At 48.8% G+C, this 14,472-nt stretch overlaps 1 protein-coding gene across 2 annotated transcripts; it reads right to left on the reverse strand.

Annotated features, from left to right (window-relative positions):
• Nucleotides 1–1,712: 1,712 nt before the first annotated feature.
• On the reverse strand, nt 1,713–14,272 carry LOC102123589 (cytochrome P450 4A11). 2 transcript variants are annotated; one of them, XM_045371464.3, is made up of 12 exons: nt 14,035–14,272; nt 10,800–10,941; nt 10,119–10,163; nt 9,195–9,322; nt 8,066–8,190; nt 7,543–7,697; nt 6,996–7,102; nt 6,721–6,911; nt 6,488–6,621; nt 5,518–5,582; nt 5,295–5,371; nt 1,713–2,844 (listed from the first exon to the last, which is right to left on the reverse strand). In XM_045371464.3, exons 1-12 carry the CDS (start codon nt 14,227–14,229, stop codon nt 2,649–2,651), a joined length of 1,560 nt encoding a protein of 519 aa, XP_045227399.2. In that variant the 5' UTR covers nt 14,230–14,272; the 3' UTR covers nt 1,713–2,648. The 2 variants fall into 2 exon arrangements, with proteins under 2 accessions (XP_045227399.2, XP_045227406.2); XM_045371471.3 differs by lacking the exon at nt 10,119–10,163.
• Between the last annotated feature and the right edge of the window lie 200 nt (nt 14,273–14,472).

Consider the following 14,472-nt stretch of genomic DNA (forward strand, 5'->3'; position numbering starts at 1 on the left):
CAAGTGCGGGCAGGGTTGAGGATGCCCCTGCCCCGTCACGGTGGCCAGCCAGAGAGGCAGAAGACAACCAAGAATTCGTGCTGTTGGGAAGGAGCTGCTTGGGGTCTGACAGCCTCTTCCACCAGCCGGACCCATTTGCCTGCCTGGGCTCCTCCCACCCCTGACTGGACAGCTGCCCACTCCATGAGCTTCCTGAGAAGCCTGCAGGTTCCATATGTGAGGGAGGTTGACAGGTGCCTGGTGACGTTGCTAGGCTGGGGTGTCTTTCTACACCTACTGAGACAGTGGAGAGAGCTGAGTTTACAAGGCCCTCATGCCAGACCAGGCCTTTGAGGCTTTCCTGCTCAGCTCAGTGCAGCTTCACTATGGCTGGGATGTGGGGTGTTCCTAACCAAACTCCTCCTGAAACCTTCATCCCCAACACAGCAGTGTTGGGAGGTGGGTCCCAGTGGGAGATGTTCCCATGGGAACAGATCCTTTATGAAGAGATGAGTGCCCCCTTCCACCTCACGGGCTTGAGTTTTTGCTGTATCTGGAATGGACAAGTTTCCAAGACATTGGGACCAAAACAGAGTCTTGCTTCCTTAGTCTCTCTCTCATGCTTCCTCTGTCACCATGCAATCGTAGCACGTGCCACTCCCTTTTTGCTTTCTGCCACGAGTGGAAGCTGCATGAGGCCTGCATCTGACTGAGCTGCCTAAACTTAAACTTTTCAGCCACCAGATCATGAGCCAAAAAACCTCTTTTCTAGATCAATTACCCAGCTTTGGGTATTCGGTTACAGTAACACAAAACATAGCAAGACAGGCCCTTAGCTCAGCCTTGCTGTGATTCATTTTGAATCTAAATCTTGAATGGAGGCCTGCGGTCTTTTCCCTATGGGTGTGAGCTTCTCCCTCTGATCTCCTAGATAAATATCCTTTGTCTAAACTTAGCTACCATGGGAGCCTCAGGAGCTGGACAGGGTGTGGGCACCAGGGGAGACATGGTAGGAGGCTGTGTGCAGGGGGATGGGTCAAGTCAGGTCCTGCTTGGGTTCTGGCACCAATGGGCACACCTCATCTCCATTTTCCTTCCTCAGTAGGGATTTATCTCCCTGCCTTAGTGTCTCCTCTTCTAACCCTATCGCCTTCCATGTGAAGCTGGACAAAGCATGCAAGCTTGCAAACCTTATTCTAAAGAGGAGGGAAGATGGAGGGATTGTCTGACTGACAATCATGTACGTAGGTGGGTAGCATACAGGACAGGTTTAGATGGACACATCAGATGACAATCAGGTAGGGGCTGTGCTAGGATGAACAATGGGTCTCCATGTTGTCCACATCCTAATTCATGAAACCTGTGATTGTGGAACTGCATATGTCACAATGGACTTTTGAGTAAGTAATGGATCTTGAAGTGGTGACATTATCTTTGATTATCTTAATAAGCTTGATGTAACTAGCCACAAGGGTCCTTATAAGAGAGAAAGAGATGTGAAGACAGACAGAGAGAGCGAGAGATTTGAAGATGCCATTGGCTTTATAGAGGAAGGAGGGGACAGTACCAAGGAATGCAAAAAAGGCAGCTCTGGAGCTGAAACGCCAAGGGGCGGGGCTCTCCCTGAAGCCTTCTGGGGGTGGGGGTTTGGCCCTGTCCAGAATTTGTTTTCATCCAGTGAAACTCATATCTGACTTTGACCTCCAGAACTATAAGAGAATAAAAAGCCGTTATTTAAAATCACTGAGATTGTGATAGTTTATTACAGCAGCAATAGGAAACTAACACAGAAACAGACAAGCAGGCAGGAAGAAGGAGATAGATGTATGGGCAGACAGTCTGGAGGGCAGGCAGGAGTTTGGGAGGTGAGTGGAGATTCAGGGATGTTGGAGTGATCAGACCCAACACCAGGTTGTGGGAGTGACAAAGTCCGGCAGAGTCAAAGGAATGAGAAAAGACAGTTTGAGAGAGAAAGTGGGTCCAGGTTGCCAATGCTAAGTATGGAGGCTGTGAAGGCCCGGAGCTCTGGAAGCCCAGACTATTTATTGGTGATCGAACCAAGAAACAGGTGGTGAGAATGTGGGGGTCGAAAGAGCACATTGCATTAAGCACATGATTTACAACTGATGGTTTAGCATATGCTCTGCTACTTGAGATAATAGAGAGCAGGTTCTTTTAACTCAAGATACAATTGATCCTGGGAGAGCAAGAAGCAAGGAGCCAGCAGGTCCAGACACATTCCAGAGCCACGAGCCCTGGATTCTTTCCAAGTCATGAGGGGTTTTATGCCCTGGGCTTAGATGATGGTGCTTCAGGGTAGCCTTCCACCCTTTAGCACACAGTGTGGTGTTCCAAAGGCCACAAGGTGTTTTAGACACTGGACCCTCGACATGTTCCAAGACTCTTACATTATGTCAGACATGCAGAAGCCTCAGCTTCTCTCAACACCAAGTTTTTCTCCCAACAAGAGATACAGGTGGGTAGGAGACAGGTAGACAAGCAGGTAGGGAGCCTGGAGAAAGGTGAGAGAGAGAAGGGCAGGCAGACTGAGGGACAGGAGGCAGGACAGCAGGCAGGTGGGAAGAAGGGAAGGTGGGCAGATAGAAAGCAGGATATGGGCAGACAGACAGGAGCGGGGGTCAGGAAGACAGGATGGCAGGTGGAGGCCCTCAAAGCTGGTCCTTGTCCTCACAAGGGTTAGGGAGCCTCCTGAGACGCAGGTGGATTCCATTTTTGGACTTCAACACAAGTCGTGCCATGGGGATGGGGATCCTGGTGGGGTCAGGCAGCAGCTCGAAGCGGAGCAGGGTCAGGGCCGTGGCCACCTTCAGCTCGTTCATGGCAAATTGTTTCCCGATGCAGTTCCTGGGCCAGGCAGAGACAATGAATTGAGAAGAGGCCTCAGGCTCCATTCTGATCTGAGCAGGTTTTGGCCCCTGACCCCAGCCCTGGGCTGGGCATTCAGTGCCCAACCTCATGTGTCCAGCCCCTGCACACTTACAGCCCATGGACACTTCTACCCCATCCTGGCTTCACACTATCCCAAACCTTGGACAGAGCCGTCTTCCTGGGCTAGCTTCTAACTTCCATCTTCTACCTCTGCTCTCAGCAGGCCTGAAACCCTTATCAAGACAGGGCCAGGGCTCTAAGGCAGAGTCTAATCACATGAATAGATAAAGGGTTAATCAGTGGTTTGTTCACTCCTCCACAAACATTTCTTGTTCTTCAGTGTGGAGGTCAGTTCAGGTCCTGTAGGGTGAGGGTGGGCCACACTCTCAGGTGTGGGAAGCCCCATGTAGTGGGATGCACGGGGACCTGAATCCTCATAGGGGGCCCCTGATGGGTGGATTAAGGGAGTCAGAAGGGCAACGGGAGGCTTCTTGGAGGGGAACTGGGTGGGTGGTCCTCAGCTGTTGCCCCACCTGCCTCCCACTCCAGGGTCCGGGTTCCTGCCTAACCTCACTCCTCCATCCACCAGCCCCTGTAGCCTTCTAATTCTACCCCAGAAACATCCTTCTTTGCCTTTCCTCAGTCTTATCACCTGGACTTTCTGGATTTCTGCTTCCCCTCCCTGCACACTGAAGCCACAGCCCAGCTCAGACCCTCCCGCGCTCTGCATCATAGAGGGGACAGCATCCCAATGCCTCAGTTGGCAGACAAGCCCTCTATGGGCTGTTAACTCACCCACATTTTACCTGTCCAGCCCACGTCCTAGCCCTGTTCATGTGGAGATGGCTGAGAATGTCCTCCCTCCACCTCTGCCTGCCACATCCTCAAGGCTAAAGTCAGAGCCCAGCTGCCTCTCACTCCCTGCCAGCTGTGACTCTCCCTCCCAGCCCCCCAGGTAGCATTCGCGATTTATCCATGAACACTCACAGTCTCAGACAGCACCAGGGACAGGGACACTCGACAAGCCACTCAGTGAGTGAATGAGTGAAAGGATGGATGATGGAATGATGTGTGTCTGGAGCACAGGATATATTTTTGTACAACACATTTTTGTACCTTTTATCTCTGTTTTCTTATCACGCTGCACAGGACTTGACCCACAGAGGTAGGCTTAAGAAATACTTTTATATTTGAATGATGTTATTTAAGTTTTAAAATGAATAAAATAGAAGGAAATACACTGAGAGTAAATATAGTTCTGAGCTAGAAATGGAGCTTAGGAATGCTCTCCGGTTTTCTAATGGCAGCGACATGATTTGCAGGCAATGTTTAGGAAGACTTTCTCATGCTGGGATAGACAGACCAGTGCTGGAGAAGGAGTTTCAGGAGGAAGCTTTTTCTTAAAGCCTGTTCTGTGAAAGTGAACTCACCATTTGAAGAAGTCACATAATTATTTCTTTGAACAAACTTTGTTTCTACTAAGAATTTGTATTGTTTTGCCTGTTTGTATGTCACAGGACAATTTCTGATGCCACGATGATTTCCACCGCAGCCATTCTGGAGTTTTCCTCTCCAGCTCAGCAGCTATTTCAAGTGTGTTTTATATTTCACATACCAGGAGTCTTCAAATGTTGTGCGTTATATAATAATTATTGTGCTTTTCTCTCCAAGACAGTGTACTGTTCACATTTTTGTGTTTTCGGCCAATATTGTGCTAAGTGGATTACAGGACTATGGCATAAAGATCCCAAGGTATGTACAGATTTGCCAAATGGGGAAATAGACATAAATATGTGAACACTATATAATGCAGTAACAATTTCATTGGGCAAGACAGAAAAATGTATGATATGACACACACTGTTGTAAAACTTTCTTCAAAGGGCTACCTTAACCTCTCCCTTATGTGGCTTGAAAGGTAGGACTTGCAGGTCATCTGTATTAGAAACAGACGCAAAAATTTCAATGATTCATCTCTATGGCAGACTGGTGAATTAAATAGGGAAAGTTGTGTGCAGCATTGAGGATGTGTGGGGAGAGAGAAATCTGCTGTTTACTATTCGTGATAACTGAGAAAAGCAAACAGCTGAAGGTGAATTTACTGGAGAATATCTAATTTTGATAATTCATATCCCTAAAGTGAGGAAAATATGTGAATATACTGAAGGGTGGAACATGCACTGACAGTGAATTCAGGCTGCCTATTTGAGGAAGCAGAGGGAGCAAAGTCTCCATGGGGTGCTCTGGAATGCCACCTTCCTTTTGTACAGAGACACCCACACCAGGTGCCTGACTTTCCCACAAGTACCAACATCTAAGGGCACATCTGAAGATGCCACATATGAACATCTGGCTCTCAAAGATCAGAGGGTTGACCAGAGACTTCCCTTATTTCTCTCTTCCAATTACCACACAGGACGTCTCACCTTGATCCTCCTGAGAAGGGCAGGAAAGCGTGGCTGTGTTGAGCAGAACCCGGTGCAAAACGGGAAGGGTCAAACACCTGCAGAGAGAGCGCCAGAGCCAGGATAGGTAAGGATCCAGCCCCTACTTGCCACCCACGAGGGGACAGGACTCCCAGAGGTGGAAGCAGGAGAAGGTATTGGTCTTGAGAGATCACCCCACTTCCTCCTCTCAGGGACTACATACCTCTGGGTTGGGCCACACTTTTGGGTTGTGGTGAAGGCCATAAATGGAGAGCATGACCGTGATACCTGTGGTGCAGGTTGGAAACAGAGAGAAGACTGATCATTCTCCCGGGGTGGCCTGGTACTTCAGCCAGCAGGGGCAAAAGAAGGCCCAAAAGGCCTACTTTCCACAAATTGTCACTTTGACTGGGATGATTCTGCCATTATGCAGGTGGGTTAGGCTTGACAAAGTTCAGATGATGTGAGTTCAGATGATGAATAGACAACCATTTATGCAGGAATGAGAAGCAAGAAAGAATCAGAGCATTACTGTTTAGAGTAAGTTCAGGGACATTTCACATTCATCAAATATCCTCCAAGGTCCGTTGGAGAATATACATGAACTCACTCAATATAACAGTGCTCCAAGGAAGACATTCTTTTGCTCTCAGTTTTCAGGGGAGATACCTGAGTCTCAGAGAGATCAATTGTCTTGTCTATGTTCACACAACTAGGTTATGGCAGGACTGGGACCAGAACCGGGGAGGTTGCGCCTTGGTGGCCCCAGATCTGGTCATCAGCTGCTCTCCGCCATCAACCTGAGAGTTCCTCAGAGACTGGACAACAGCTGACCCGGGAAATGAGATTCCTGATCAGCCTCTTTTGCACTGACCCCATGAGGAAAGAAACACATCCCTCTCTGCCCTTGTCTGATTCTCTTTCCAGCCCTGCACATCTCAAGGAGTAGAATTTTAGAGTTACTGACCCAAGGCCACATTCGGAGATTAACATTTATTTCTTGAACTTTTGGTGAGTTCAAGCTCTCGGCCAGACATTTCAAATTCTTAATCCTAAATACAAAGTATGTTTTTGATTTTTTTAATACAAAAGGGAGACCCAGAGATGTGCAGAACTCTGAAGCACACATGGATTTCTGACCCACCACATGTCCCTGTGGAGAGTTTAGGCGAGAGGGTGGGGGACGTTCATACCTTTGGGCAAGGAGCGCCCATCAGGGAAAGTGACGGGAGTGCTGAGCTCTCTGCTAATGCCTGGCACCGGTGGGTAGAGTCTCAGTGCCTCCTTAATGCACATGGTGGTGTAGGGCATCTGGTCCAGGTGGTTCCTGAAACAAGCCCATCCTGAACATCAGCAAGGCCTGGGCAGACCAGGGGCTTCCCCTGTAGAGAAGGCATGGAACCCCATCTTTTGAGCCCTCACTCACCAGGTGATGGAGGCTCCATCACCCAGGAGGCCATGGATCTCTTCCCGGCACCTCTCCTGATGCTTGGGGTGTGTGGCCAGAGCATACAGAATCCAGGAGATCCCACTGGCTGTGGTGTCGTGGCCCTCGAACATGAATGTATCCACTTCGGCACGGAGGTCCTTGTCTGACAAGATGCTCCCATTCTCCATCTGGGAAGACCGTGGTGAAAGTGCAGGGCTGTACTTGCTCTGTACTTCTGGGCAAAGACTCAGGCCTCTCCTACACATACTCACTTTGGCCAAGAGGAGGATGTCCAGGAAATCCAAGTGCTTCTTCCTCTTGACCTTCTCCAGCTCCCCCTCCTTCTGTAGTTGAGCCTTCCTCAGTTGGATCACTTGGTCTGTACCAGAACAATGGTTACCAGGCAGAGCTGAGACCATCAGCAGCCCCCAGGAGGCCTAGCTGCCCAAGTGCCCCCATGTGGGTGTCTGGTAGATATCAGCATGAATGTGAGTGTGGGTGCAGGGTCAGGGGTAGAAGCTCTAGTACTGTGTGAGGCAGGGCACCCCTTCCTCCAGTGGCACAGTTCATGAAGGCCCCGTTTGAATGCCGTTTGGACAGGGTTTCATTCAGTTACTTCCATGTGGGGACATTGATAAACTAAGGCACAGAATCTGGCCCCTCACATCTCGGCTCCCAGCCCCTGAGCAAGGGAATTCCCCAGACTGAGTGTGTTCTGGCTTCTGCAGGGTTCCTAGGGGCCTTTTCTGCCTGAGGAGTCAGGGCAGGTTCTTCCACTGTGCCTGGGAAAGGCCGGGAGACAAGAGGAAGAGACAGAACCTGTGTGCTGATGGGCGAGCTGGCAGGCGCGGTGTGTCCAGCGGCCAGTAGAGGTCAGGCTGTAGATGGTGTCATTCTGGTGAAAAACATTCCTCACACGGGAAAAAACCAGGTTGTTCAGGTCACTAATGGCCTGGATGTAGGACTGAGAATCCCTGCGGGAGAGTATGAGGAAGATACCATAGTAGGGGTGGGCCCATTACCCGGAAGTAGAATGGGGTCTGAGAGGAGGCAGCCTCAGATAATGGGGACAAGCAGCCTTGAGGCAATGTTTCTTCTGTCTTACAGCCCTATTATCCTTTGGCCTTTGTCAGATGGTATGAACAACCAGGGTCCACCTGTGCTAGGAATTAGGCATCTGTTCCTGAGACTTTGTTTGGTCTGGACTGGAATTAGAGTTTGGTCAGAGACTGACTCTTCCTTTGTGTGGAGGTGAGCCTTCACGCTCCCCCACCTGCCCCTCAGGTATGTGCACTCCGCTTGATAAGAACAAGGGCCCTGCAACTGGAGGGTTAGCACTGACCTGTCCACCTGGATGCTGCCCTGGTGGCTGAAGGCACACTTCATGATGGTGTCCAGGGTCATCAAGGAGACGTGCTGAAAGACCTCCAGAGGGGAATCCTGGCCAAGGAGCTTTTCCCATTTGTCCTGTGGTGGGAGGGGGCATGAACCTTCTTAATCTCCAAGAAGTGCTTTGCTAATAAGGCCTGGCTTTTTCCTGTACCTGCAGATATCTTGTTTTTTCCTGTAGCTTGCAGATATCTTGGTTGGGATTGTTCCTTTTACAGAGCAGATGCATTGTAGAAACTGGGACTGTAAAGCCAGTGTTGGTAAATTGACCCCTAATTCTTTTAATTCAACATTAAACAGATCCTCTCGCAATAGCATGGATTAAGTATTGAATTTTGAGATTCAGTTAGGACATATGGTTGTGAAAATTTTGTTGTTATTGTTGTTCTGGGATAAATAATGGGGGACTCTTCAGTGTTCTGAGAGCTGAGCTAGTTCTGAGGGACTAGTAGGAAAGTTTCAGTGCCAAAGATAGCTTAAGGGGCTAGTATGGGCATTCTGTTGTAGAGAAAACAGAGACTTCAATTCTTTTCCATTCATCAAAATTTGCTGGGCACAGTTGGGTGAGAAATCAGAGTCCTGATCGGAGATGATGCTATGGCAGATATTGCTCTGAGAACATAGACCTGGTGTTCATTTCCTTCCAAGGGTGGTTTAAATCCATGCAGAAACCTGGGGCCCCAGGCTAGAGCCCAGGTGGGTGACATCTTGGCCTGTCCATGCTGCCACTGAGGCTGCCATTGCCCAGGCCAGCCAGCATAGGAAGTCCTGCTGTCCAACAAGATTGCACACTCCTCCGGTCCCTTGTGCTGAGGGTTTCAAAGTGGGAGGAGAAGGGCCTTGTGTTCACCACGAATCTCTATTCCTATGGTGGGGAACAAAGTGTGGATCTGACCTGATGCCTGGGTGTTCTCCTACTTTATACAACTCTGGGGAACCCTCTACTCTCACAGCAATGACATGAGAGTGTTGTTCCATGTGTCTATGTCTACAGCCGCCTGTGGGACACAGGGTTGAGAGTGGAGTTCGTGAGAGTGTGTGCTGTGCGTGGGTGTGGGGAGAGCAGAGAGACATGGACTCACCAGCATCACTCGTACAGAGTCGGCCATGAGCGCCACGTAGGCCTTCAGGATGTCATAGTGGAAGGCTGGGGTCAGCATCCGTCGGTGCTGGAACCATGTCTGCCCATTCAACAGGAGCAAGCCGTACCCTAAGGTAGACATGAATGTGTGTATGTGTGTGTGTCGGGGGCTGCACAGACCTAGGGATGACTGCTGACAATTTGGGAGGGAGAAAGGTGGCTTCTTGGGGAGAGAACTATCCAGAAGAAGCCACATCATGGGCAAATGTAGGAAAAGGAGGTACGTTCCAGGCATGCGAATTTTCTGATTGAGCTGCTACATCCATGTGATTATGATGTGAGCTGTGAGATAAAGGTTGAAAAGGGTTGTGGGCAGATGTGAAATAAATGTGAGGCCAAGGATGTCTGGAGAGAACTGAGACAGGAAATGGAAGAAGCTGAGCCTCAGGAAGGTTTGCACCAGCATTAGGAAGAGGTGAGGGTCTTGTTAGAAGAAGGAAATGAGGGCCGGGAGTGGTGGCTCAAGCCTGTAATCCCAGCACTTTGGGAGGCCGAGACGGGCGGATCACGAGGTCAGGAGATCGAGACCATCCTGGCTAACATGGTGAAACGCCGTCTCTACTAAAACATACAAAAAACTAGCCGGGCGAGGTGGCGAGCGCCTGTAGTCCCAGCTACGTGGGAGGCTGAGGCAGGAGAATGGCGTGAACCTGGGAGGCGGAGCTTGCAGTGAGCTGAGATCCGGCCACTGCACTCTAGCCTGGGTGACAAAGCGAGACTCCGTCTCAAAAAAAAAAAAAAAAAAAAAGAAGAAGGAAATGAGGCTTGATTTGGGGATGGCCCCTAATCTGTTGTTTTCTGTGAGCCAAAGAAATAACTCAAACCTAACTAGGGAGTGGGCTGCAGCCCTAGTTTGCACACATACCAATCCATGGAGCCAGGAATCTGTAGGAACCATGGGATTTCGGGTCTGAAAGGTAAGAAAGGGCTTTATAGGAAACTAGGAGCTACTAAGCAAGGCAGTCTCAGAGGCAGCCATCAGTTCTTGGTGTCTGTCAGTTGGCAGTTTGACCCATGTCATCTCCCACTTCTATTTCTATGCTGAATGTCAGTGTGAGCTCAGGAAGACAGACTCAGTGTTCCATCAGGAAAACACCCAGAGGGCTAGGAAGGTGAACTGGTGAGACACATAGGCTAGGTCTTCAATGACAATGAATAATACAGAGCCATGGGATTTTCTACATTGATGTTTTCCTAGTCACCTGCATACCAGGACAGGCAACAATTAGAGCTTCGAAACCCAAGTCAATGTGGGTATGAAATTTGTTTTACAGATCTGGGGCAATTTACATTTCAGAGAACCTCAATTTTCTTAATAGAGAAATAGAAAAAAGAATAGAAAATTCAGCCCCACATACTGTTTTAAACATTCACTATTCAGTAAATATTTTTGACTACAGCCTGGGCATGGTGGGCTTGGTGGATGCATGGGAGAGGTTTCAGATATTGATGTTTGAACAGCCATTCTCTTCTGGAATTTTACAGACCCAGGGGCATGTGTCAAGAGGGAAGAGACATTGCAGTTGGGATGGGAGTTCTATCTCACCTGATCTCCCCAGAATCACCTTCATATAGTCAGGGTCATGGAGCTGGACACGAGCTTTGCCTCCCCATAGCCAAAGAGGACAGGCACTTGGGAACATCTCCACCCATTTCCGAATCCTTTGTAGCTCCTGGTCCTGTTGGAACTGTCAATGAGGGTAGACAGATGAACACTTTCATTTACTTCTAGTCTTTGCAGCAGGAGTGAAGGGCAGGACAACCACAGGAGCCATGTAGCAGAGGTTAGGGATTTAGATCAATTTCTGATGACTTGAGCTGTAATCCAGATTCTTGTTCTCTCCCCAGGACTTGACATTAGGCCAAGTGCTATGAGCCCTCACTCAATACTGCCAGCAGAAATTTAAGTCAGCCTTTGTCTTCATGTTGTGTAAAATCTCTGGAAGTCCTAAATACAACAATTTCCATGGGCTATGTGCATAACTCATATTACTTGATAAGTAGATTTGTAAAATGATTTAGTATATTTAGAGAATAAAATGAATTAATGCAAACATTTAAAATTACACAATAATTTTATATAATCATACTTGTTATATTTTCAATATTATCCCAGCATATATGGTAAATATTTGTTAAGATAAAATAGCATTTGGGATGTGTATGGCTAAGCAAAAAAAGACTAACTATAAAATTGTGTGCATAATAGTATTCTACATGTTGAAAATGTGCAGATTTATGGGATAGAGTCTGGGTATATGCATATGGTGCTGGTGTTGGACTATAATTTTGAGATTTGAGTTTCTTATTTGTATTTTCATTTATCAATGAATTATGAGCTCCCTGCTGCCTGCAGTCATCTTTCTAAACTCTTCGATGTGGATCACAAAGCCCTTGGCTTTCTGGCTTCAACTTCTCTTTTCTTGCCTCCAGCCCTGCTGGCAATTCCATCATCACCTGTTTGTTTCAGCTCCAATGCCAATGCCACCACTGCTGCTGATTCACACACCTGCTCACTCTTCTGGGCCCTGGCACTTGCTCTTTTCTCTACCGTAAATGCCCTTCCCCTCTGCCACAGAGCAGCCAGCTCTCCTCAGCTTCCAAGACTCAGCTTTGCTTTAATCTCATCTGGAACCCTCATAGACATTGGGTCCTAGTGATGTTCCATGTAGCCAACTCTTCTTTATTTCAACTGCTTCTAGTAACTCAAAGCAACTGTCTACCACATAAGTATCTAATGTCTGCCCACCTCCTTCTGACAATCATATTCTCCAGCTCTGAGGCAGCTTGCCCTACTGTGGGACAGGCTCCTTCATTCGGCACACGCTTACTGCGCACACACTATGTGCCCAGTGTGGTTCAGGCACTGCATTAGGACACAGCTGTGGTCCTTATCTGTGTGGAATTTTCAGTCTAGTTGGGGGGTAAGGAAGATTAGAGGCTGTGCAGTAGGGGATAATAAACATGAGATGAAAGGAAGGATAAGCATCTGGGGAAGCTTTGAAGAGGGACCTAACTCAGAACTGAAAATTAGAAAACTCTTCCTCACTCATTGAGTCATCATCTACTGAGGGACTATTGGGTTACAAAGATAAATCTGAGATGGTCTCTCCCAGAAGAAGCCCACACTTATGACACTGCAGAAAAATAACCGAGTCAAGTTAACACTGCTCTGACCTCTTGAGAAGGATAGCCCATAGAAAAAAGAGTTGGCCCTTCACTACTGGGAGGCCCAGGAGGCCTTCTTGAAGGAGGTAGCTTGGTGCTGGGCCTTGACAGATAGATATGAGTGAGAAGATAATTCCAGGTAGCAAGCACAGTGTGATCAGAGGCCTAGAGGTTGAAATGCATAGGCAGGTAGTGAGGTAGTGAGTAACATATGGTGAAGGAGGAGAATGGGAAAGAAGGCAGAGTGGTATTGGGACCAGTCCATATAGGGCTTGAACACTGTCAGGTCCCCACATTGGTTCTGCTCTGCTGAGAACTATGTTGCCTCCTTTACTGAGAAACAACAGGCCTCAGCTCCCTGCAACCTCTATCTCCACTTAAGTATGTTCAATTCATAGCACCTTGGTGAGTCCCTCTCCATGCAGCCCCTTACCTTGCTCTGTTCCTACCTTCCCCCCTCCCCATGCAGGGATAGTAGTGCACAGGGGATGGGCTGTGTCCCTCCTCAGCCCTCTTGCTGCTCCTTTCTCTTTTTCCTCTGTTCCTCTACACTTGGCATGTCTAATCTTTTGGCTTTCCTAGGCCACATTGGAAGAAAAAGAATTGTCTTTGGCCAAACATAAAATACACTAACACTAATGATAGCTGATGAGCTCAAACAAATTGCAAAATAATCTCATAATGTTTTAAGAAAGTTTATGAATTTGTGTTGGGCCACCTTCAAAGCCATCCTGAGCTACACGCAGCCCCATGGGGCATGGGTTGGACAAGCTTGCTCTACACACCTGAGCTGACCATCAAGGTGTGCCAGGATTTTGCTGATTGCTGGGGCACAGGGAGGGGATGACATGCTCACATCCAGGGAGCTCACAGTCCGGGTGTGTGGGAGGAGAGCCAGGAGGTCAACAGACACTGTTCAATTTGCAACTCAGACACCAGTCTCCTCACCTGGAGAACATTGTGCAGGCTGCCCCCTTCATGTGTACCCACAATTGTCAGGTTTTCAGGTCCTAAATCACGTGTTGTGGAAATTCCGTGAGTCTTGGGGAAACTTACTTAGCCAGTTGGTTCCCTACACCAGCAGATCTCTGCCTCGGATATCCACCCCAGCAGAGTGAGCTCTTTTCCTACAGTCTGGCACCTTCTCAAATTCCTGCCTGTATTCTTCACAGACCATGAACTCCTCACGGCACGGATTCCTCAGATGGGTGTCTGTGCTCCCAGGCAAACGCAGGGCCAGGCAGAGGGGATGGCATTGAGTGACTGGGCAGGGAGCATCTAGAAGCCTTGTTCTTTGAGAAAAGCCAAGGCTCATGGGGTAATCAGCCTGGAGACAATCAGGCATTGCCCTCCACGTGCAGGACTGCCAAGACACACTTGATATCTGCAGAAGGAGGGCATGGGTATAGAGCTGAGGACCAGCAGGATGGGCTTCATGGGAGGAGTGAGCTTGTCATGACTGGGACAAGCTGACACTAGAGAGGTAGGCTGGGTGTTCCTTTGAGGCCTCATGTTTGTTACAAAACAAGGCTTTTCTCTATGGATTTTGTGACCAGGATCTCAGAGCCCCATCCCTCTTTGCCCTCCCACTCCCCCAATGAGTTCCTCCCTACCTTCTGGAAGTGCCCGAAGAACCAGTGGGAGGGAGGGCACGGGAACTGCTGGAGGGCTTTGAGCAGCCACTGCCTGTGCAGGTAGAGCTGAGCGGCCTTGATCAGCAGCAGAAGCAGAATGAGCAGGGAGGTCACTTGGAGGATCCCGGAGACACTACCCAGGAGTCTGCTGGGGCTCAGCACAGAGACACTCATGGTGTAGCACCTGCTGGATCTCTGAGTGCCCCTACCTCTCCCTGCCCACCCCTGTCCACCTGTGCTGAAGTCCTGGGAGGATTGTCCCGCCCACTTGTGGGGAGAGTGAAGGGGGAGGGCAGAACTTGGATCTCAGGGTTCATAATCGATTGACTATGGATCCTAGTTCCTAGGATCCATATGTTCCTAGGGGAACAATGGAAGAAAAGCTTCATCAGCTGTCTACCACATTCCCCTGTCCAT

Source organism: Macaca fascicularis, chromosome 1 (assembly GCF_037993035.2).
Source record: "Macaca fascicularis isolate 582-1 chromosome 1, T2T-MFA8v1.1".
In the NCBI taxonomy this organism is placed as follows: domain Eukaryota; kingdom Metazoa; phylum Chordata; class Mammalia; order Primates; family Cercopithecidae; genus Macaca; species Macaca fascicularis.